Raw genomic sequence first — 22,721 nt, forward strand, 5'->3', positions numbered from 1 at the left:
TCATGCAGTAATCCAATTTTTTTTTAACAAATTCAAATATATTTTATATTTGAGATTCTTCAAATTGCCACCCTTTGCCTTGATGACAGCTTTGCACACTCTTGGCATTCTCTCAACCAGCTTGACCTGGAATGCTTTTCCAACAGTCTTGAAGGAGTTCCCACATATGCTGAGCACTTGTTGGCTGCTTTTCCTTCACTCTGCGTTCCAACTCATCCCAAACCATCTCAATTGGGTTGAGGTCGGGGGATTGTGGAGGCCAGGTCATCTGATGCAGCACTCCATCACTCTCCTTCTTGGTAAAATAGCCCTTACACAGCCTGGAGGTGTGTTGGGTCATTGTCCTGTTGAAAACAAATGATAGTCCCACTAAGCCCAAACCAGATGGGATGGCGTATCGCTGCAGAATGATGTGGTAGCCATGCTGGTTAAGTGTGCCTTGAATTCTAAATAAATCACAGACAGTGTCACCAGCAAAGCACCCCCACACCATAACACCTCCTCCTCCATGCTTCATGGTGGGAACCACACATGCGGAGATCATCCGTTCACCCACACCGCATCTCACAAGGACACACGTTTGGAACCAAAAATCTCAAATTTGGACTCCAGACCAAAGGACACATTTCCACAATGTCCATTGTTTTTGTTTCTTGGCCCAAGAAAGTCTCTTCTTCTTATTGGTGTCCTTTAGTAGTGGTTTCTTTGCAGCAATTCGACCATGAAGGCCTGATTCACACAGTCTCCTCTGAACAGTTGATGTTGAGATGTGTATGTGACTTGAACTCTGTGAAGCATCCTTCTCTCCCTCCCCTCCCGGAGGACCTGAGCCCTAGGACCATGCCTCAGGACTACCTGGCCTGATGACTCCTGGCTGTCCCCAGTCCACCTGGTCGTGCTGCTGCTCCAGTTTCAACTCTTCTGCCTGCGGCTGTGGAACCCTGACCTGTTCACCGGACGTGCTACCTTGTCCCAGACCTGCTGTTTTCAACTCTCTCTCTCTACCACACCTGTTATTTCGACCTCTAAATGCCCGGCTAAAAAAAGTGACATTTACTCTTGAGGTGCTGACCTGTTGCAACCTCTACAACCACTCTGATTATTATTTGACCCTGCTGGTCATCTATGAACGTTTGAACATCTTGGAGAAAAATTTGGCCTTAATGGCAATGTACTGTTATAATCTCCACCCGGCACAGCCAGAAGAGGACTGGCCACCCCTCAGAGCCTGGTTCCTCTCTAGGTTTCTTCCTAGGTTCCTGCCTTTCTAGGGAGTTTTTCCTAGCCACCGTGCTTCTACATCTGCATTGCTTGCTGTTTGGGGTTTTAGGCTGGGTTTCTGTATAAGCACTTTGTGACATCTGCTGTAAAAAGGGCTTTATAAATATATTTGATTGATTGATTGATTGATTTGGGCTGCGATTTCTGAGGCTGGTAACTCTAATGAACTTATCCTCTGCAGCAGCGGTAACTCTGGGTCTTCCATTCCTGTGGCGGTCCTCATGAGAGCCAGTTTCATCATAGCGCTTGATGGTTTTTGCGACTGCACTTGAAGAAACTTTCAAACTTCTTAAAATGTTCTGGATTGACTGACCTTCATGTCTTAAAGTAATGATGGACTGTCATTTCTCTTTGCTTATTTGAGCTGTTCTTGCCATAATATGGACTTGGTCTTTTACCAAATAGGGCTATCTTCTGTATACCACCCCTACCTTGTCACAACACAACTGATTGGCTCAAATGCATTAAGAAGGAAATACATTCCACAAATGAACTTTAAAGAAGGCACACCTGTTCATTGAAATGCATTCCAGGTGACTACCTCATGAAGCTGGTTGAGAGAATGCCAAGAGTGTGCAATGCTTTCATCAAGGCAAAGGGTGGATATTTGAATTATCTTTTTTTGGTTACTACATGATTCCTTATGTGTTATTTTATAGTTTTGATGTCTTCACTATTATTCTACAATGTAGAAAATAGTAAAAATAAAGAAAAACCCTTGAATGAGTAGGTGTTCTAAAACTTTTGACCGGTAGTGTATGTTAGAGTGATTACAGTATTGCGGCCCCTCTGTGTTCTGTCTTTGACCTCTGTGACCCTCCTCTGCTACAGGGCTATTTCAGTACAACAGTGTGGGAACCTCCCTGCCTTCACTATGATGGGATGTAGACAAGACACATCAGGAGGCAATAGAAGGAGGCAATAGAAGGAGGCAATAGAAGGAGACAATAGAAGGAGACAACAGAAGGAGACAATAGAAGGAGACAATAGAAGGAGACAATAGAAGGAGACAATAGAAAGTGTCATTTTGAAGAGTCATTTTGTTTCTTTGGTTGTCTGTTTGTTTATTCATTTGACAGGGACCATGTACAGTCGTGGTCAAAAGTTTTGAGACTGACACAAGTATTTGGTCTTCACAAAGTTCGCTGCTTCAGTGTTATGAGATATTTTTGTCAGATGTTACTATGGTATACTGAAGTATAATTACAAGCATTCCATAAGGGTCAAAGGCTTTTATTGACAATTACATTAAGTTTATGCAAAGAGTCAATATTTGCAGTGTTGACCCTTCTTTTTCAAGACCTCTGCAATCCGCCCTGGCATGCTGTCAATTAACTTCTGGGCCACATCCTGACTGATGGCTGCCCATTCTTGCATAATCAATGCTTGGAGTTTGTCAGAATTAGTGGGTTTTTGTTTGTCCACCCGCCTCTTGAGGATCGACCACAAGTTCTCAATGGGATTAAGGTCTGGGGAGTTTCCTGGCCATGGACCCAAAATGTTGATGTTTTGTTCCCCGAGCCACTTAGTTATCACTTTTTGTCACGGTTCCCTAAGACAGAACCCAGAAGCAGACCAGGACAAGGAGAGTTGAACGAAGGTGAGTGTTTATTACAGATTCAAAAGGTGCAGAATAATCCAGGAGACGGAGCGGGTGGCGGAGATGAGTAGGTGGAGGTGAAGTGGCAGATTAAACGATGGCACGGCAGGGGTTGGGTGAAGGTTCCGGGAGAATGATGTTAATGGCTAACGATCCGGCAGGGAATGGATGTTAGACCAGAGCCTAAGAAGGGTGATGATCAGGACCAGGTGTGCAGATTGCTGATGGGATGCAGGTGCGGAAATCAAGAGAGCTCCCCCGGAGCGTTCCAGCACCCTCGGGAAACTGGAGATCACGAGCAGAACAACTAGACCACAGACAGGACCCGACTCAGACTGCCGGGATCGTTACAGTACCCCCCTCCGACGAACGCCACCGGGCGGACTCCCCGGAGCGCCAGGATGGAGGCGGTAGAAGTCACTGATGAGGTCAGCATCTAGGATCTGTCGCGCGGAATCCAACTCCTCTCTTCAGGACCATACCCCTCCCAGTCCACGAGATACTGGAAACCCCGGCCCCGCCGTCTGGAATCCATGATGCGTCGCACCGTGTAGGCAGGACCACCTCCGATCATCCGAGGAGGAGGAGGAGGAGGCGGAGGAGGCAACAGAGGACTGAGGAAAACAGGCTTGAGGCAGGAGACATGAAAGGTGGGATGGACTCTGAGCGTCCTCGGGAGTTTGAGTCGAACTGCCACCAGATTGATCACCTTCTCCACCACAAACGGACCAATGAACTTCGGTAACAACTTCCTAGACTCAGTCCGTAAAGGAAGATCCCGTGTGGCCAACCAGACCCTATCTCCGATGGTGTAGGTGGGAGCGGGGATCCGGCGACGATTCGCCTGGAGCTGATACCGGTCCGAAACTCTAAGGAGTGCCTTTCTGGCCCGATGCCAGGTCCGGTGGCAACGACGAATATGGGCCTGAACAGAAGGCACTGAGAGCTCCTTCTCCTGAGAAGGGAACAAGGGAGGTTGGTAGCCATACAGGCACTGGAAGGAAGACATCCCAGTGGCAGATGTAGGGAGAGTATTGTGGGCATACTCAACCCAAGGCAACTGAGAGACCCAGGAGGTGGGGTTGGAAGAGGCCAGGCAGCGTAGCGTGGATTCCATCTTCTGGTTGGCTCTCTCCGCCTGACCATTAGATTGGGGGTGAAACCCAGATGTGAGACTGACTGTAGCTCCAATGGCCAAACAGAAGGACTTCCAGACAGCAGAGGTAAACTGAGGGCCACGGTCGGAAACGATATCACTGGGCAAACCGTGGACCCTGAAAACCTCCCCTAACCAGGATCTCGGACGTCTCCGAGGCAGAGGGAAGCTTGGCAATTGGCACAAAGTGGGCGAACTTGCTGAATCTGTCCACGATAGTCAGAACGACCGTGTTCCCCTCAGAAGCGGGCAACCCAGTGACAAAGTCCAGGGCCAGATGCGACCATGGTCGCCGGGGAATAGGAAGGGGGTGAAGTAGTCCAGAGCTGGGCCGATTGGTACTCTTATTCTGCGCACACACTGGACAGGCAGCAACATAACCCCGAGTATCCTCGGCCATGGCAGGCCACCAAAAACGTCTGCGAAGAAACGCCATCGTCCGAGCCACGCCAGGGTGACAAGCCATCTTGCTGGCGTGGGACCATTTGAGGACCGCAGGACGAACCGACTCAGGCACAAACAACCGACCGGGTGGACCGTTACCGGGACCGGGCTGCGTCCGAAGGGCCGCCATCACCTCCTCCTCAATCTTCCACCTAACAGCTCCCACGACGCAGTTCCGGGGGAGAATTGTCTCGGTCTTGGACCCACTCTCCTCCGTCTTGGAGAACATCCGAGACAAGGCGTCCCGCCTTGCCGTTCTTAGATCCAGGTCGGAACGTCAGGGAAAAAATTGAATCGTCCGAAAAACAACGACCACCTGGCCTGACGGGGAGTTGAGACGTCTAGCCGATTGCACGTAAGCAAGATTCTTGTGGTCAGTCCAGACAATAAACGGTTGCTCCGCCCCCCTCCAACCAGTGGCGCCACTCCTCCAAGGCAAGTTTCACCGCGAGAAGCTCCCGGTTACCCACATCGTAATTCCTCTCCGCAGGCGAAAGGCGACGAGAGTAGTAGGCGCAGGGATGGAGTTTACTGTCCGTGGAGCATCGCTGCGACAGGATGGCGCCAACTCCCACATCAGACGCGTCCACTTCAACGACGAACTGACGGGCCGTGTCCGGTTGAGAGAGAATCGGTGCGTTGGTGAATCGCCTCTTCAAATCCAGAAACGCTCGATCCGCCTCCGGATTCCACTTGAAGCTCCTGATACTGGAAGTCAAGGCAGTTAACGGAGCGGCCACACGGCTGTAATCCCGGATGAATCTGCGGTAGAAATTCGCAAACCCCAAAAATCTCTGGAGCTGCAATCTCGTACCGGGCTGGGCCCATTCCAGAACCGCTCTAACCTTCTCCTGGTCCATCCTAATCTCTCCCCTGGAGATGATGTACCCGAGAAAGGATGTTGTGTGGGCGTGAAACTCGCACTTCTCGGCCTTCACGAACAGGCGATTCTCCAACAATCGCTGCAGAACCTGCCGGACATGCTGGACGTGGTCGGAAGGTTCCTTCGAGAAGATCAGAATGTCATCCAGATAAACAAACACAAAGAGACCGATCATATCTCTCAGGACGTCGTTCACCATACTCTGGAATACCGCTGGAGCATTGGTCAGTCCAAACGGCATCACCTGATACTCGAAGTGACCCATCGGTGTATTGAAACCCGTCAACCACTCGTCTCCCTCTCTGATCCGGACCATGTGATACGCATTGCGTAGGTCTAGCTTGGTGAACACCGTAGCACCCTGTAAGGAGTCGAAGGCAGAACTCATCAAGGGCAGGGGATACTTGTTCTTGACCGTGATGTCATTCAACCCCCGATAATCAATACACGGTCGAAGAGAGCCATCCTTCTTACCCACAAAGAAGAATCCTGCCCCCAGGGGTGATGACGAGGGACGAACGAGACCAGCCGCTAGGGACTCCTTGATGTAGGTCTCCAAAGCCTCACGTTCAGGTCGGGAGATACTGTATAACCTTCCCTTGGGGTAGACAGCTCCAGGGAACAGGTTGATGGCACAATCATATGGTCGGTGGGGGAGGGAGTGACAGAGCCTTCTGCTTACTGAACACTTCCCCCAAATCGTGATATGTCTCGGGGAACCAGGGACAAATCTGGGGGTTTAGCCTCAATCACCTGACTGGGAACCGAATGGGGACAGGCAGTCTTGAGACAGTTAGCATGACAATCAAGGCTCCAACTCGTTACCTTGCCCGTCACCCAATCGAACGTGGGATTGTGTTCCTTCAGCCAGGGGTATCCAAGGACCAGAGGAACATGGGAAGACGGCAGAATGAAGAATGAAATCATCTCCGAATGATTCCCCGACAACAGCATCTTAACCGGTTCAGTCCTCATCGTGATACGTGCCAGACTACTGCCGTTCAGAGTGGTCGCTTCAATGGCTTCCGGCAATTGCTCCTTGGAAAGCCCCAGCTGTTCCACCAACTCGGCATCAAGAAAGCTTCCATCGGCACCTGAATCGACAAAAGCGTTAATCGCTAAGCTCTGATTCCTGTTCACAAGGGTAGCCGGGAAACGGGGTCTGACAGAGGTACTGAGAGGTTGAAACTGGCTCGCTAAAAGTCCTCCCAACTTTAGCGAGCCGGGCAGTTTGACGACCGCCGGGAACAAGTGGAGATGTAATGTCCCGAGCTACCACAGTAGAGGCAACAGTTGGTCTTACGTCTATGTTGACGCTCCTCCTTGGTTAACCCGTGCCGCCCCACTTGCATGGGTTCAGAATCGGGAGAGAGAACCTCTCCACTAATCCTTTGTGGTGGAGAATGATCGACGTGTTCTGGTCCACCACCCGACCCGACTGGGAACTGAGAAGCTGATCGATTGGACGGACCCCATTGCTTCTCCCTCCTTCGCTCTCGGACTCGATTATCCACCCGAATAGACAAGGCTACCAAGCTGTCCAGGTCACTAGGCTCCGGATAGGAGATCAACTCATCCTTGAGCTGCTCCGACAGACCCTGGTAAAAGGCCGCTTGCAGAGACTCTCATTCCACCCACTCTCCACAGCCAACGTCTTGAACTCGATCACGAAGTCGGCCACGCTGCGAGTTCCTTGGCGAAGCGAAAACAGGCGCCTAGCTGCGTCCCTCCCTCGGACGGAATGGTCGAAGAGCTTCCTCATCTCGGCCGTGAACCCCTGGTATGAAGCCATGCAGGGATCCTGTCGTTCCCAAACGGCTGAAGCCCACTCCAGCGCTCGACCACGCAGCAACTCAATCACAAAGGCTATCCTAGCCTTGTCTGTGGCATAAGAGTAGGGCTGTAGATCGAACACTAATCCACACTGCATAAGGAAGGAACGGCATCTTCCCAGCTCCCCCTCATATTTATCCGGCGTCGGAACCTTGGGCTCACGGAAGGACACAGCTCCAGAAGCGGCAGGCGAGATGGGTGAAACCGGTAGTGGATCCTCCACCGGAAACTCGCGTTGGTTCTGGACCTCCGTCAGACCGGTAGAAAGGTTCCGAACTGACAACGCGATCTCCTGTAGTGCCGTGCTATGTTGTCCCAACATCTTCTCCTGATGGGAAATGGCATGGCGAACAGAGTCCAGATCCGCTGGGTTCATTAATGGCCGGATCGTTCTGTCACGGTTCCCTAAGACAGAACCCAGAAGCAGACCAGGACAAGGAGAGTTGAACGAAGGTGAGTGTTTATTACAGATTCAAAAGGTGCAGAATAATCCAGGAGACGGAGCGGGTGGCGGAGATGAGTAGGTGGAGGTGAAGTGGCAGATTAAACGATGGCACGGCAGGGGTTGGGTGAAGGTTCCGGGAGAATGATGTTAATGGCTAACGATCCGGCAGGGAATGGATGTTAGACCAGAGCCTAAGAAGGGTGATGATCAGGACCAGGTGTGCAGATTGCTGATGGGATGCAGGTGCGGAAATCAAGAGAGCTCCCCGGAGCGTTCCAGCACCCTCGGGAAACTGGAGATCACGAGCAGAACAACTAGACCACAGACAGGACCCGACTCAGACTGCCGGGATCGTTACACTTTTGCCTTATGGCAAGGTGCTCCATCATGCTGGAAAAGGCATTGGTCGTCACCAAACTGTTCTTGGATGGTTGGGAGAAGTTGCTCTCGGAGGATGTGTTGGTACCATTCTTTATTCATGGCTATGTTCTTAGGCAAAATTGTGAGTGAGCCCACTCCCTTGGCTGAGAAGCAACCCCACACATGAATGGTCTCAGGATGCTTTACTGTTGGCATGACACAGGACTGATGGTAGCGCTCACCTTGTCTTCTCCGGACAAGCTTTTTTCCGGATGCCACAAACAATCAGAAAGGGGATTCATCAGAGAAAATGACTTTACCCCAGTCCTCAGCAGTCCAATCCCTGTACCTTTTGCAGAAAATCAGTCTGTCCCTGATTTTCCTGGAGAGAAGTGGCTTCCTCGCTGCCCTTCTTGACACCAGGCCATCCTCCAAAAGTCTTCGCCTCACTGTGCGTGCAGATGCACTCACACCTGCCTGCTGCCATTCCTGAGCATGCTCTGCACTGGTGGTTCCCCGATTCCGCAGCTGAATCAACTTTAGGAGACGGTCCTGACGGTCCTTGCTGGACTTTCTTGGCGCCTTGAAGCCTTCTTCACAACAATTGAACCTCTCTCCTTGAAGTTCTTGATGATCCGATAAATGGTTGATTTAGGTGCAATCTTACTAGCAGCAATATCCTTGCCTGTGAAGCCCTTTTTGTGCAAAGCAATGATGACGGCACGTGTTTCCTTGCAGGTAACCATGGTTAACAGAGGAAGAACAATGATTTCAAGCACCACCCTCCTTTTAAAGCTTCCAGTCTGTTATTCTAACTCAATCAGCATGACAGAGTGATCTCCAGCCTTGTCCTCGTCAACACTCTCACCTGTGTTAACGAGAGAATCACTGACATGATGTCAGCTGGTCCTTTTGTGGCAGGGCTGAAATGCAGTGGAAATGTTTTTGAGGGATTAAGTTCATTTTCATGGCAAAGAGGGACTTTGCAATTAATTGCAATTCATCTGATCACTCTTCATAACATTCTGGAGTATATGCAAATTGCCATCATAAAAACTGAGGCAGCAGACTTTGTGAAAATTTATATTTGTGTCATTCTCAAAACTTTTGACCACGATTGCAGAAAAGACACATCAAACTGAGATTGAGCAACACTTCTCATAATAATAATATGCCATTTAGCAGACATTTTCATCCAAAGCGATTTACAGTCATGCGTGCATAAATTTTTAGGTATGGGTGGTCCCGTGGATCGAACCCACTACCCTGGCGTTACAAGCACCATGCTCTACCAATTGAGCTACAGAGGACCAGATCTCCATGGAGAACGTTTGCAATGATACTGCCTGATCCATGTGGGCTCTCTCTCTCTCTCTCTCTCTCTCTCTCTCTCTCTCTCTCTCTCTCGCTCTCTCTCGCTCTCTCTCTCTCTCTCTCTCTGTCTCTCTCTCTCTCTCTCTCTCTCTCTCTCTCTCTCTCTCTCTCTCTCTCTCTCTGTGTCTCTCTCTCTCTCTCTCTCTCTCTCTCTCGCTCTCTCTCTCTCTCTCTCTCTCTCTCTCTCTCTCTCTCTCTCTCTCTCTCTCTTTGTCTCTCTCTCTCTCTCTGTCCTCTCTCTCTCTCTCTCTCTCTCTCTCTCTCTCTCTCTCTCTCTCTGTTCTCTCACTCTCTCTGCTCTCTCTCTCTCTCTCTCTGCTCTCTCTCTGCTCTCTCTCTCTGCTCTCTATCTGCTCTCTCTCTCTCTCTCTCTCTCTCTCTCTCTCTCTCTGCTCTCTCTCTCTCTCTCCCTCTCTCTCGCTCCGTCCTCTCTATCTGTCTCTCTCTCTCGCTTTCTCCCTCTCTCTCTGCTCTCTGTCTCTCTCCCCTTCTCAATTCAATTCAATTCAATTCAATTCAATTCAATTTAAGGGCTTTATTGGCATGGGAAACGTATGTTAACGTTGCCAAAGCAAGTGAAGTAGATAATAAACAAAAGTGAAATAAACAATAAAAATTAACAGTAAACATTACACTCAGAAGTTCCAAAAGAATAAAGACATTTCAAATGTCATATTATGTCTATATACAGTGTTGTAACAATGTGCAAATAGTTAAAGTACAAATGGGAAAATAAATCAACATAAATATGGGTTGTATTTACAATGGTGTTTGTTCTTCACTGGTTGCCCTTTTCTTGTGGCAACAGGTCTCAAATCTTCCTGCTGTGATGGCACACTGGTAGTAGATAAGTAGATAAGGGAGTTTATCAACATTGGGTTTGTTTTTTGAATTCTTTGTGGGTCTGTGTAATCTGAGGGAAATATGTGTCTCTAATATGGTCATACATTTGGCAGGAGGTTAGGAAGTGCAGCTCAGTTTCCACCTCATTTTGTGGGCAGTGTGCACATAGCCTGTCTTTTCTTGAGAGCCAGGTCTGCCTACGGCGGCCTTTCTCAATAGCAAGGCTATGCTCACTGAGTCTGTACATAGTCAAAGCTTTCCTTAAATTAGTCACAGTGGTCAGGTATTCTGCCGTTGTGTACTCTCTGTTTACTGTAATCATCTCTCTCTCTCTCTCTCTCTCTCTCTCTCTCTCTCTCTCTCTCTCTCTCTCTCTCTCTCAGCCCGTAATAACTGGGTTCCATCGGACCCCCAGATCATCTCAGAGGGTTTGTATTCCATCGCTGTGGTCCTGAGCTTCTCTCGCATCGCGTACATCCTCCCAGCTAATGAGAGTTTCGGACCCCTGCAGATATCTCTGGGACGGACGGTGAAAGACATCTTTAAGTTCATGGTGATCTTCATCATGGTTTTTGTGGCCTTCATGTTTGGAATGTTCAATCTCTACTCATACTACCTGGGAGCCAAGCAGAATAACGCCTTCACCACGTGAGTATGTAATTATGGAAGAAATGGGATACATACATTGCCTTCGGAAAGTATTCAGACCCCTTGACCTTTTCCACATTTTGTTATGTTACAGCCTTATTCTAAAATTGATAAAATTGTTCATCAATCTACACACAATACCCCATAATGACAATGTTTTAGAAGATTTAGCTAATTAATCATTTAAAAAACCCTCAAGTATTACATTTACATAAGTATTCAGACCCTTTACTCAGTACTTTGTTGAAACACCTTTGGCAGCGACTACAGCCTTGAGTCTTCTTGGGTATGATGCTACAAGCTTGGCACACCTGTATTTGGGGACTTTCTCCCATTCTTCTCTGCAGATCCTCTCAAGCTCTGTCAGGTTGGATGGGGAACGCCGCTGCAGAGCTATTTTCAGGTGTCTCCAGAGATGTTCGATCGGGTTTAAGTCCGGGCTCTGGCTGGGCCACTCAAGGACATTCAGAGACTTGTCCCGAAGCCACTCCTGCATTGTCTTGGCTGTGTGCTTAGGGTCGTTGTCCTGATGGAAGGTGAACCTTCACCCCAGTCTGAGGTCCTGAGCGCTCTGGAGCAGGTTTTCATCAAGGATCTCTCTGTACATTGCCCCGTTCATCTTTACCTAGATCCTGACTAGTCTCCCAGTCCCTGCGGCTGAAAAACATCCCCACAGCATGATGCTGCCACCACCATGCTTCACCGTAGGGATGGTGCCAGGTTTCCTCCAGACGTGACACTTGGCATTCAGGCCAAAGAGTTCAATCTTGGTTTCATCAGACCAGAGGATCTTGTTTTTCATGGTCTGAGGTGCCTTTTGGCAAACTCCAAGTGGGCTGTCATGTGCCTTTTATTGAGGAGTGACTTCCGTCTGGCCACTCTACCATAAAGGCCTGATTGGTGGAGTGCTGCAGAGATGGTCGTCCTTCTGGAAGGTTCTCCCATCTCCACAGAGGAACTCTGGATCTCTGTCAAAGTGACCATCGGGTTCTTGGTCACCTCCCTAACCAAGGCCCTTCTCCCCCGATTGCTCAGTTTGGCCGGGTGGCCATCTCTAGGAAGAGTCTTGGTGGTTCCAAACTTCTTCCATTTAAGAATGATGGAGGCCACTGTGTTCTTGGGGACCTTCAATGCTGCATAATTTTTTTGGTAACTTTCCCCAGATCTGTGCCTCGACACAATCCTGTCTCGGAGCTCTGCGGACAATTCCTTCGACCTCAAGGTGAGGTTTTTGCTGTGACATGCACTGTCAACTGTGGGACCTTATATAGACAGGTGTGTGCCTTTCCAATTCATGTCCAATCAATTTAATTTACCACAGGTGGACTCCAATCAAGTTCTAGAAACATCTCAAGGATGATCAATGGAAACAGGATACACCTGAGCTCAATTTCAAGTCTCATAGCAAAGTGTCTGAATACTTATGTAAATAAGGTAACCTGTTTTCACTTTGTCATTATGGGGTATTGTGTGTAGATTGCTGAGGATTTTTTTGTATTTAATCAATTTTAGATTAAGGCTATAACGTAAATACAGAATACTTTCCGAAGGTACTGAAATGGGATCCATACTGTACAGTGCCTTCAGAAAGTATTCACACCCCTTGAATTTTTCCACATTTTGTTATGTTAACAGCCTGAATTTAAAATTGATTAAATTTAGATATTTTGTCACTGGCCTACACACAATACCCCATAATGTCAAAGTGGAATTATGTTTTCAAAAATCTAAAAGTATTCATTAAAAATGAAAAGCTGAAATGCCTTGAGTCAATAAGTATTCAACCCCTTTGTTATGGCAAGCCTAAAGAAGTTCAGGAGTAAAAATGTGCTTAACCATTCACATAATAAGTTGCATGGACTCACTCTGTGTGCAATAATAGTGTATAACCTGATTTTTGAATGACCACCTCATCTCTGTACCCCACACATACATCTGTAGTTACTCTACAATACTAACTTAATTGACAGAGTGAAAAGAAGGAAGCCTGTACAGAATAAAATATTCCAAAACATGCATCCTGTTTGCAACAAGGCACTAAAGTAATACTGCAAAAAATGTGGCAAAATAATTAACTAAATACAAAGTGTTCTGTTTGGGGCAAATCCAATACAACACATTACTGAGTACCGCTCTCCATATTTTCAACTATAGTGGTGGCTGCATCATGTTATGGGTATGCTTGTAATCATTAAGGACTAGGGAGGTTTTCAGGATAAAAAAAAATTAATGTAATGTAGCTAAGGACAGGAAACATCCTAGAGAGAAACCTGGTTCAGTCTGCTTTCCACCAGACACTGGGAGATGAATTCACCTTTCAGCAGGACAGTAACCTAAGACACAAGGCCAAATCTACACTGGAGTTGCTTACCAAGAAGACAGTGAATGTTCCTGAGTGGCCGAGTTACAGTTTTGACTTGAATTTACTTGAAAATCTATGGCAAGACCTGAAAATGGTTGTCTAGCAATGATCAACAACCAATTTGACAGATCTTGAAGAATTTTGAAAAGAATAATGGGCAAATGTTGCACAATCCAGGTGTGGAAAGCTCTTAGAGACTTACCCATAAAGACTCCCAGCTGTAAAAGGTGATTCTAACATGTATTGACTCAGGGGGTTGAATACTTATCTAATCAATATATACTGTATATTTGTGTACAGATGGATTCCAAGTCTGGAAGTATTCAGCTTTGTTTGATACAGAATAATATATTTTGTTAGCACTTCACTTAAGCGTCCAGGTCTAATACATTGTGATCCAGGTCTAATACATTGTGATCCAGGTGTAATACATTGTGATCCAGGTGTAATACATTGTGATCCAGGTGTAATACATTGGTCTCTGCTCTCCTTCCTCCAGGGTTGAGGAAAGCTTCAAGACGTTATTCTGGGCCATATTTGGCCTGTCTGAAGTCAAGTCAGTGAAGATCAACAATGGCCATAAGTTCATAGAGAATATAGGCTATATCCTGTATGGGGTTTATAATGTCACCATGGTGATCGTCCTGCTCAACATGCTCATTGCCATGATCAATAACTCCTTCCAGGAAATAGAGGTAACTAATGAATTAATGAATAATTGACTGTCCCATAGGGGAAATAGAGGTAATAAGGTTTGATACTTCTTAACATGTTATACTGCTCTTGTATGAGGAATTTGCAGGGGTATAGTTAGTATACCATTTACTATAAGGCCCTGCGATAGACTAGTGTCCTGTCCAGGGGGTGTCCTGTACATCAAGCTGTCTCACTACAGAAACAGGAGATAGACTAGTGTCCTGTCCAGGGGGTGTCCTGTACATCAAGCTGCCTCACTACAGAAACAGGAGATAGACTAGTGTCCTGTCCAGGGGGTGTACTGTACATCAAGCTGTCTCACTACAGAAACAGGAGATAGACTAGTGTCCTGTCCAGGGGGTGTACTGTACATCAAGCTGTCTCACTACAGAAACAGGAGATAGACTAGTGTCCTGTCCAGGGGGTGTACTGTACATCAAGCTGTCTCACTACAGAAACAGGAGATAGACTAGTGTCCTGTCCAGGGGGGTGTACTGTACATCAAGCTGTCTCACTACAGAAACAGGAGATAGACTAGCGTCCTGTCCAGGGGGTGTACTGTACATCAAGCTGTCTCACTACAGAAACAGGAGATAGACTAGTGTCCTGTCCAGGGGGTGTACTGTACATCAAGCTGTCTCACTACAGAAACAGGAGATATACTAGTGTCCTGTCCAGGGGGTGTCCTGGTACATCAAGCTGTCTCACTACAGAAACAGGAGATAGACTAGTGTCCTGTCCAGGGGGTGTACTGTACATCAAGCTGTCTCACTACAGAAACAGGAGATAGACTAGTGTCCTGTCCAGGGGGTGTACTGTACATCAAGCTGTCTCACTACAGAAACAGGAGATAGACTAGTGTCCTGTCCAGGGGGTGTCCTGGTACATCAAGCTGTCTCACTACAGAAACAGGAGATAGACTAGTGTCCTGTCCAGGGGGTGTCCTGGTACATCAAGCTGCCTCACTACAGAAACAGGAGATAGACTAGTGTCCTGTCCAGGGGGTGTACTGTACATCAAGCTGCCTCACTACAGAAACAGGAGATAGACTAGTGTCCTGTCCAGGGGGTGTACTGTACATCAAGCTGTCTCACTACAGAAACAGGAGATAGACTAGTGTCCTGTCCAGGGGGTGTACTGTACATCAAGCTGCCTCACTACAGAAACAGGAGATAGACTAGTGTCCTGTCCAGGGGGTGTACTGTACATCAAGCTGTCTCACTACAGAAACAGGAGATAGACTAGTGTCCTGTCCAGGGGGTGTACTGTACATCAAGCTGTCTCACTACAGAAACAGGAGATAGACTAGTGTCCTGTCCAGGGGGGTGTCCTGTACATCAAGCTGTCTCACTACAGAAACAGGAGATAGACTAGTGTCCTGTCCAGGGGGTGTCCTGTACATCAAGCTGTCTCACTACAGAAACAGGAGATAGACTAGTGTCCTGTCCAGGGGGTGTACTGTACATCAAGCTGTCTCACTACAGAAACAGGAGATAGGCTCCTGCTCCTATGAGCCATTGTGGTTCGGACAAGGCTAATATTTACTATTAGATCATACAACTCTACATTCAACACTATTATGGTATACAAATAGATGGGTTTATTTAACATGTTTTAGTCGTAACAAAGTGCTGTATGCTTCTTTAGTCAATATGGCTCCATGGTGAAGCCACCATTTTGTAGATGTATTGTTATAGGCCACATCTGCATGCTTGACTGTGTTAATGAATCTCCAATCAGACACTGCAGCTTCCATCTGATCTGCTGTCTGATACTCTGGAGGCTGTGGGTTGGCTTCCTTCACTCATTGATAAGAGGCGGAGCGTTCCAAACGCTACCCTATTCTCTTTATAGTCCACTACTTTTGACCAGGGTTCATAGGGCTCTGGTCAAAAGTAGTGCACTATATAGGGAATAGGGGGCCATTCTCTGGTCTAAAGTAGTGCACTATATAGGGAATAGGGTGCCATTCTCTGGTCTAAAGTAGTGCACTATATAGGGAATAGGGGGCCATTCTCTGGTCTAAAGTAGTGCACTATATAGGGAATAGGGTGCCATTCTCTGGTCTAAAGTAGTGCACTATATAGGGAATAGGGTGCCATTCTCTGGTCTAAAGTAGTGCACTATATAGGGAATAGGGTGCCATTCTCTGGTCTAAAGTAGTGCACTATATAGGGAATAGGGGGCCATTCTCTGGTCTAAAGTAGTGCACTATATAGGGAATAGGGTGCCATTCTCTGGTCTAAAGTAGTGCACTACATAGGGAATAGGGTGCCGTTTGGGATGCACACCAAGTCTTTCTGGGTAATTGCTTTGAGCCCCATAGATAAGGTAATTGTAGAATGATTTAGTTTCATACAGCGCTCTGAGTAAAAATGAATTCCAAAGCATTTTTCTCTGCTGCGATGGTAATTGCAGCTACTTACGGGGTTGGAAGAGAAAATCAAATCCTCTCTCATCCAGTTTAGAGGCCGCAGCTGCTCCACCGTTGGGTCTCATTAGGATGTTTGGATCTGCTGTTGGTCATGTCCCTACTCCCCATAAAGTGTCCTACTCTAGACCAGAGCCTTGGCTGTCATCACCATCCATTTCAATCAGGTTGTTATGGCTCTCCCACTCAATGCTTTTAGTATTTACTTCCTCCGTACAATTATTATGGATGTAAAGGCGAAAAGGTTATTTTCTGAAAGCCAGAAGCTTGGAACGATGTTATAAAACTGACTGTTGTTGATTTAAAATGGATTGTTTCTCAGTGCTCAGTTCCCTTTTCAGTCGGTCAACTCAGTGCAACGCTACGGGGAGTTCACGGTAGCGCCCTCTACTGAAGAACATTAGAATCACGCCTGACAGGGCCAATGAACACTGTGCCTGACTGGAAGCCCCGCCTTCCACAGGGGAAAAAGCCGAGGCATGAATTAATCTGCTGTGACAACAGTACCCTCAAGTGGCACGGCCAATCAGGGTACATCACTGGTAGCCAAATCCCCCGAACCCAGAGTGGACCGGGCTCCAAGCAAACGTTGGCACTTTAATCCCCCGAACCCAGAGTGGACCGGGCTCCAAGCAAACGTTATAAACCCCCAGAGCACTTAAACACTATAAACACAGTTTAAACACCCCACAGTGTTAAGATACATTGTTTTTTGGTCCTCTGTAGCTCAGCTGGTAGAGCACGGCGCTTGTAACGCCAATGTAGTGGGTTCGATCCCCGGGACCACCCATACACAAAAATGTATGCACGCATGACTGTAAGTCGCTTTGGATAAAAGCATCTGCTAAATGGCATATTATTATTATTATTATTATTATTGTTTTGTCGCCCTGGATTTTGCAACCAGTGACGTTGGGGTACAGGCTACAATTCATTTTGCATCCCCCATGTTTTTACAGCGTCATTACATCGACTGTTCTCGAGGCCTCAGCGCCTGTTATGAGGGAGATTTCTCCCCTTCTCCAGAAGCCAATCCAAAAGGTTCCTATGTGAGAGGCCCAGGACAGCTGGTTTTCCAAAAGGTTCCTATGTGAGAGGCCCAGGACAGCTGGTTTTCCAAAAGGTTCCTATGTGAGAGGCCCAGGACAGCTGGTTTTTCAAAAGGTTCCTATGTGAGAGGCCCAGGACAGCTGGTATTTCTTAGTTCTCAAAAGGGGCAGGACTTTGAATCCAATTTTAGACCTGTGTGCCCTGAACAACTCAGGGTCTACAAATTCCGAATGCTCACGAACAGCCGGTTGTTACAGTCAGTGCACCCGGGCGATTGGTTCACCTACTTTCATGTGGCCAAATATCCCCCTCACAGGAAGTTGCTGAGGTTCCGTTTCGAGGCTGTAGCCTACGAGTTTCTGGTCCTCCCTTTCAGGCTTTCCCTCGCACTTTCACGGAAGTTGTGGAGGCGGGTTTGGCACCTATGCGGATATTGGACTACCTGGACAATTGGCTAGGGGTAGCGGAGTGGGTGGTGTTTCTCCTCCCTGCTGGTTTCCCATGTTCAGTCTCTGGAGCTGTTTGACTCCGTTTCTGGGTCTCAAGTTAGACTCAGTCGAGAATCGTGCATTCTTGTCCCCGCAGAGGGAGGCCGGTTTTCGGCTTTGCTTGGCCCAATTTCCCTCGCTCCAGGTGACGTATCTCCCCGGGTGCCTCAACACGGTGCAGATATGCAATCCAGGTCGGGAGGAGGCTGCACCCCTGGGTGGTCTCCCAGACATGGGAAATGTTCGACAGGGCCGACATAGATCTTGAGAAAATGAGCGTTTTTGGGCTGTTTTTCTCCATAAGTGTTCTCTGTTGGGAACGGATGTTCTCGTGCACCAGTGGCCTCGGACCTGATTCACCCCACGCTAGAGAGGGTGCGTCGGGAGGACTTGTCGTTGATCCTTGTGGCTCCCCGTTGGCCCAAACGACCTTGGTTCGCAGAGATCATTTGCCTTTTAGGCAGGGACCCGTGGCAACAAGCTTTGGTGCCAAAATAAAGGAATTGTTCCTTTTCTCTGGTGGACATTCTAATGTTCCTAAAGGGGCTTTTCAAGCGGGGTTCATTCTCTGAAGCTATTTCAACGTGTCATTAGAAAGGAATTGATGGTGCCACTCCAGGGGCTCATCCCCTGTTTAAAATGTGTCAGGCCGGTTTCTAAACCTAGCCCACTTTGGGATTTGGCTTTGGTTTTGGATGTGCTGTGTGAGGCCCCCTTTGGACCGATGGAGTCTGTGGATCTGAAGATCCTCTTCCTTCCGCCCTGCTCGTGTCTTTGGCCTCGGCTCAACGCATTGGGGATCTCCACGCGTTATCCATTCACCCCCCTTGTATGAAGTTCACCCTTGGGGACTCTAAGGTGACGTTGTGTCCTAATGCGACCTTCGCCCCTAAGGTCATGAAAAGGTCATGACCTACAGTCTCTTTTCAGCTTTTTCCCATTTCACCTCCTCCGTTTGCAGCAGAGGTTACATGTCCTGTGTCCAGTACGAGCTTTACCATGTACAGCTGAAGTCGGAAGTTTACGTACACCTTAGCCAACTACATTTAAACTCAGTTTTTCACAATTCCTGACATTTAATCCTAGTAAAAATTCTCTGTTGTAGGTCAGTTAGGATCACCACTTTATTTTAAGAATGTGAAATGTCAGAATAATAGTAGAGAGAATGATTTATTTCAGCTTTTATTTCTTTCATCACATTCCCAGTGGGTCAGAAGTTTACATACACTCAATTAGAATTTGGTAGCATTGCCTTTAAATTGTTTTACTTGGGTCAAACGTTTCGGGTAGCCTTCCACAAGCTTCCCACAATAAGTTGGATGAATTTTGGCCCATTCCTCCTGACAGAGCTGGTGTAACTGAGTCAGGTTTGTAGGCCTCCTTGCTCGCACACGCTTTTTCAGTTCTGCCCACAAATGTTCTATAGGATTGAGGTCAGGGCTTTGTGATGGCCACTCCAATACCTTGACTTTGTTGTCCTTAAGCCATTTTGCCATATCTTTGGAAGTATGCTTGGGGTCATTGTCCATTTGGAAGACCCATTTGCGACCAAGCTTTAACTTCCTGACTGATGTCTTGAGATGTTGCTTCAATATATCCACATAATTTTCCTTCCTCATGATGCCATCTATTTTGTGAAGTGCACCAGTCCCTCCTGCAGCAAAGCACCCCCACAGCATGATGCTGCCACCCCCGTGCTTCACGGTTGGGATGGTGTTCTTCGGCTTGCAAGCATTCCCCTTTTTCCTCCAAACATAACGATGGTCATTATGGCCAAACAGTTATATTTTTGTTTCATCAGACCAGAGGACATTTCTCCAAAAAGTACGATCTTTGTCCCCATGTGCAGTTGCAAACCGTAGTCTGGCTTTTTAATGGCGGTTTTGGAGCAGTGGCTTCTTTCTTGCTGAGCGACCTTTCAGGTTATGTCGATATAGGACTCGTTTTACTGTGGATATAGATACTTTTGTACCTGTTTCCTCCAGCATCTTCACAAATCTTCTTTGCTGTTGTTCTGGGATTGATTTGCACTTTTCGCACCAAAGTATGTTCATCTCTAGGACACAGAATGCGTCTCCTTCCTGAGCGGTATGATGGCTGCGTGGTCCCATGGTGTTTATACTTGCGTACTATTGTTTGTACAGATGAACGTGGTACCATCAGGCGTTTGGAATTTGCTCCCAAGGATGAACCAGACTTGTGGAGGTCTACAATTTTTTTCTGAGGTCTTTGCTGATTTCTTTAGATTTTCCCATGATGTCAAGCAAAGAGGCACTGAGTTTGAAGGTAGGCCTTGAAATACATCCACAGGTACACCTCTAATTGACTCAAATGATGTCATTTTCTGGAATTTTCCAAGCTGTTTAAAGGCACAGTCAACTTAGTGTATGTAAACTTCTGACCCACTGGAATTGTGATACAGTGAATTATAAGTGAAATAATCTGTCTGTAAACAGTTGTTGGAAAAATGACTTGTGTCATGCACAAAGTAGATGTCCTAACCGACTTGCCAAAACTATAGTTTGTTAACAAGAAATGTGTGGAGTGGTTGAAAAATGAGTTTTAATGACTCCAACCTAAGTGTACATAAACTTCCGACTTCAACTGTACATTGAGCGGACCAGGGGTGTCCGTTTGTGTGACCAACTTTTTGTCTGTCCGGCTCGTGGTAGAGCGCTTTCTCCCACTGGATTGTGGAGGATATTTATCTGGCATATGACAGCAGACTGAATTATCTAACGCTGTATGTGCACACACCACCAGAGATCTGGTCTTCTTGGGCCTTAAGGGTTGCATCTAGGTGAGTTGGGCATCCCCACACACTTTTGTAAGGTTTTATCTCTTGGATGTCACTGCTTCCAGTGTAGCCCACAGTGTGCTTTCGACTGGGGCAGGAGTGGGTCATACTGGGGTACCGCAGGTTTTCCTGTCAGGTTGGAACTCTGGGTAGTCTGCAGTGGGCCATTTCATCTGGTGTCTGCTGGGGTCATGGCTTGGTGCCATCTGGTGTCTGCTGGGGTTGTGGCTTGGTGTCATCTGGTGTCTGCTGGGGTCGTGGCTTGGTGTCATCTGGTGTCTGCTGGGGTCGTGGCTTGGTGCCATCTGGTGTCTGCTGGGGTCGTGGCTTGGTGCCATCTGGTGTCTGCTGGGGTCGTGGCTTGGTGTCATCTGGTGTCTGCTGGGGTCGTGGCTTGGTGCCATCTGGTGTCTGCTGGGGTCATGGCATGGTGTCATCTGGTGCCTGCTGGGGTCGTGGCATGGTGCCATCTGGTGCCTGCTGGGGTCGTGGCGTGGTGCCATCTGCTGTCTGCTGGGGTCGTGGCTTGGTGTCATCTGGTGTCTGCTGGGGTCGTGGCTTGGGGTCGTGGCATGGTGCCATCTCGTGTCTGCTGGGGTCGTGGCTTGGTGTCATCTGGTGTCTGCTGGGGTCGTGGCTTGGTGCCATCTGGTGTCTGCTGGGGTCGTGGCGTGGTGCCATCTGATGTCTGCTGGGGTCGTGGCGTGGTGCCATCTGGTGCCTGCTGGGGTCATGGCGTGGTGCCATCTGGTGTCTGCTGGGGTCATCACGTGGTGCCATCTGGTGTCTGCTGGGGTCATGGCGTGGTGCCATCTGGTGCCTGCTGGGGTCGTTACGTGGTGCCATCTGGTGTCTGCTGGGGTCATGGCTTGGTGCCATCTGGTGTCTGCTGGGGTCATGGCTTGGTGCCATCTGGTGTCTGCTGGGGTCGTGGCTTGGTGTCATCTGGTGTCTGCTGGGGTCGTGGCTTGGTGTCATCTGGTGTCTGCTGGGGTCGTGGCTTGGTGCCATCTGGTGTCTGCTGAGGTCGTGGCTTGGTGCCATCTGGTGTCTGCTGGGGTCGTGGCTTGGTGTCATCTGGTGTCTGCTGGGGTCGTGGCTTGGTGCCATCTGGTGTCTGCTGGGGTCGTGGCATGGTGTCATCTGGTTCCTGCTGGGGTCGTGGCGTGGGGCCATCTGGTGCCTGCTGGGGTCGTGGCGTGGTGCCATCTGGTGTCTGCTGGGGTCGTGGCGTGGTGCCATCTCGTGTCTGCTGGGGTCGTGGCTTGGTGTCATCTGGTGTCTGCTGGGGTCATGGCTTGGTGCCATCTGGTGTCTGCTGGGGTCGTGGCGTGGTGCCATCTGGTGTCTGCTGGGGTCGTGGCGTGGTGCCATCTAGTGCCTGCTGGGGTCGTGGCGTGGTGCCATCTAGTGTCTGCTGGAATCGTGACGTGGTGCCATCTGGTGTCTGCTGGGGTCATGGCGTGGTGCCATCTGGTGCCTGCTGGGGTCGTGGCGTGGTGCCATCTAGTGTCTGCTGGGGTCGTGGCGTGGTGCCATCTCGTGTCTGCTGGGGTCGTGGCTTGGTGTCATCTGGTGTCTGCTGGGGTCATGGCTTGGTGCCATCTGGTGTCTGCTGGGGTCGTGGCGTGGTGCCATCTGGTGTCTGCTGGGGTCGTGGCGTGGTGCCATCTAGTGCCTGCTGGGGTCATGGCGTGGTGCCATCTAGTGTCTGCTGGAATCGTGACGTGGTGCCATCTGGTGTCTGCTGGGGTCATGGCGTGGTGCCATCTGGCGCCTGCTGGAGTCGTGACGTGGTGCCATCTGGTGCCTGCTGGGGTCGTGACGTGGTGCCATCTGGTGCCTGCTGGGGTCGTGGCATGGTGCCATCTGGTGCCTCCTGGGGTCATGGCGTGGTGCCATCTGGTGTCTGCTGGGGTCGTGGCTTGGTGCCATCTGGTGCCTGATTTCATGTCTCCATTGCTGTGTTGTACCTCGTTTCCCTCCTTCAGAGAACAGTAGTTATAGTCATAACTGTACGTTTTCTGCAT

At 48.6% G+C, this 22,721-nt stretch overlaps 1 protein-coding gene across 1 annotated transcript in view; it reads left to right on the forward strand.

Moving 5' to 3' along the window:
- The window catches only part of trpc6b (transient receptor potential cation channel, subfamily C, member 6b), a 67,984-nt gene that overhangs the window by 36,482 nt on the left and 8,781 nt on the right, over window positions 1-22,721 (forward strand). The window contains exons 6-7 of the mRNA XM_041876917.1: window positions 10,603-10,867; window positions 13,729-13,924. Coding sequence (XP_041732851.1) covers window positions 10,603-10,867; window positions 13,729-13,924 — 461 coding nt within the window. The remainder of the gene's footprint in view (window positions 1-10,602; window positions 10,868-13,728; window positions 13,925-22,721) is intronic.

The sequence above is a fragment of the Coregonus clupeaformis genome, chromosome 5 (genome assembly GCF_020615455.1).
Source record: "Coregonus clupeaformis isolate EN_2021a chromosome 5, ASM2061545v1, whole genome shotgun sequence".
Lineage (NCBI taxonomy): Eukaryota > Metazoa > Chordata > Actinopteri > Salmoniformes > Salmonidae > Coregonus > Coregonus clupeaformis.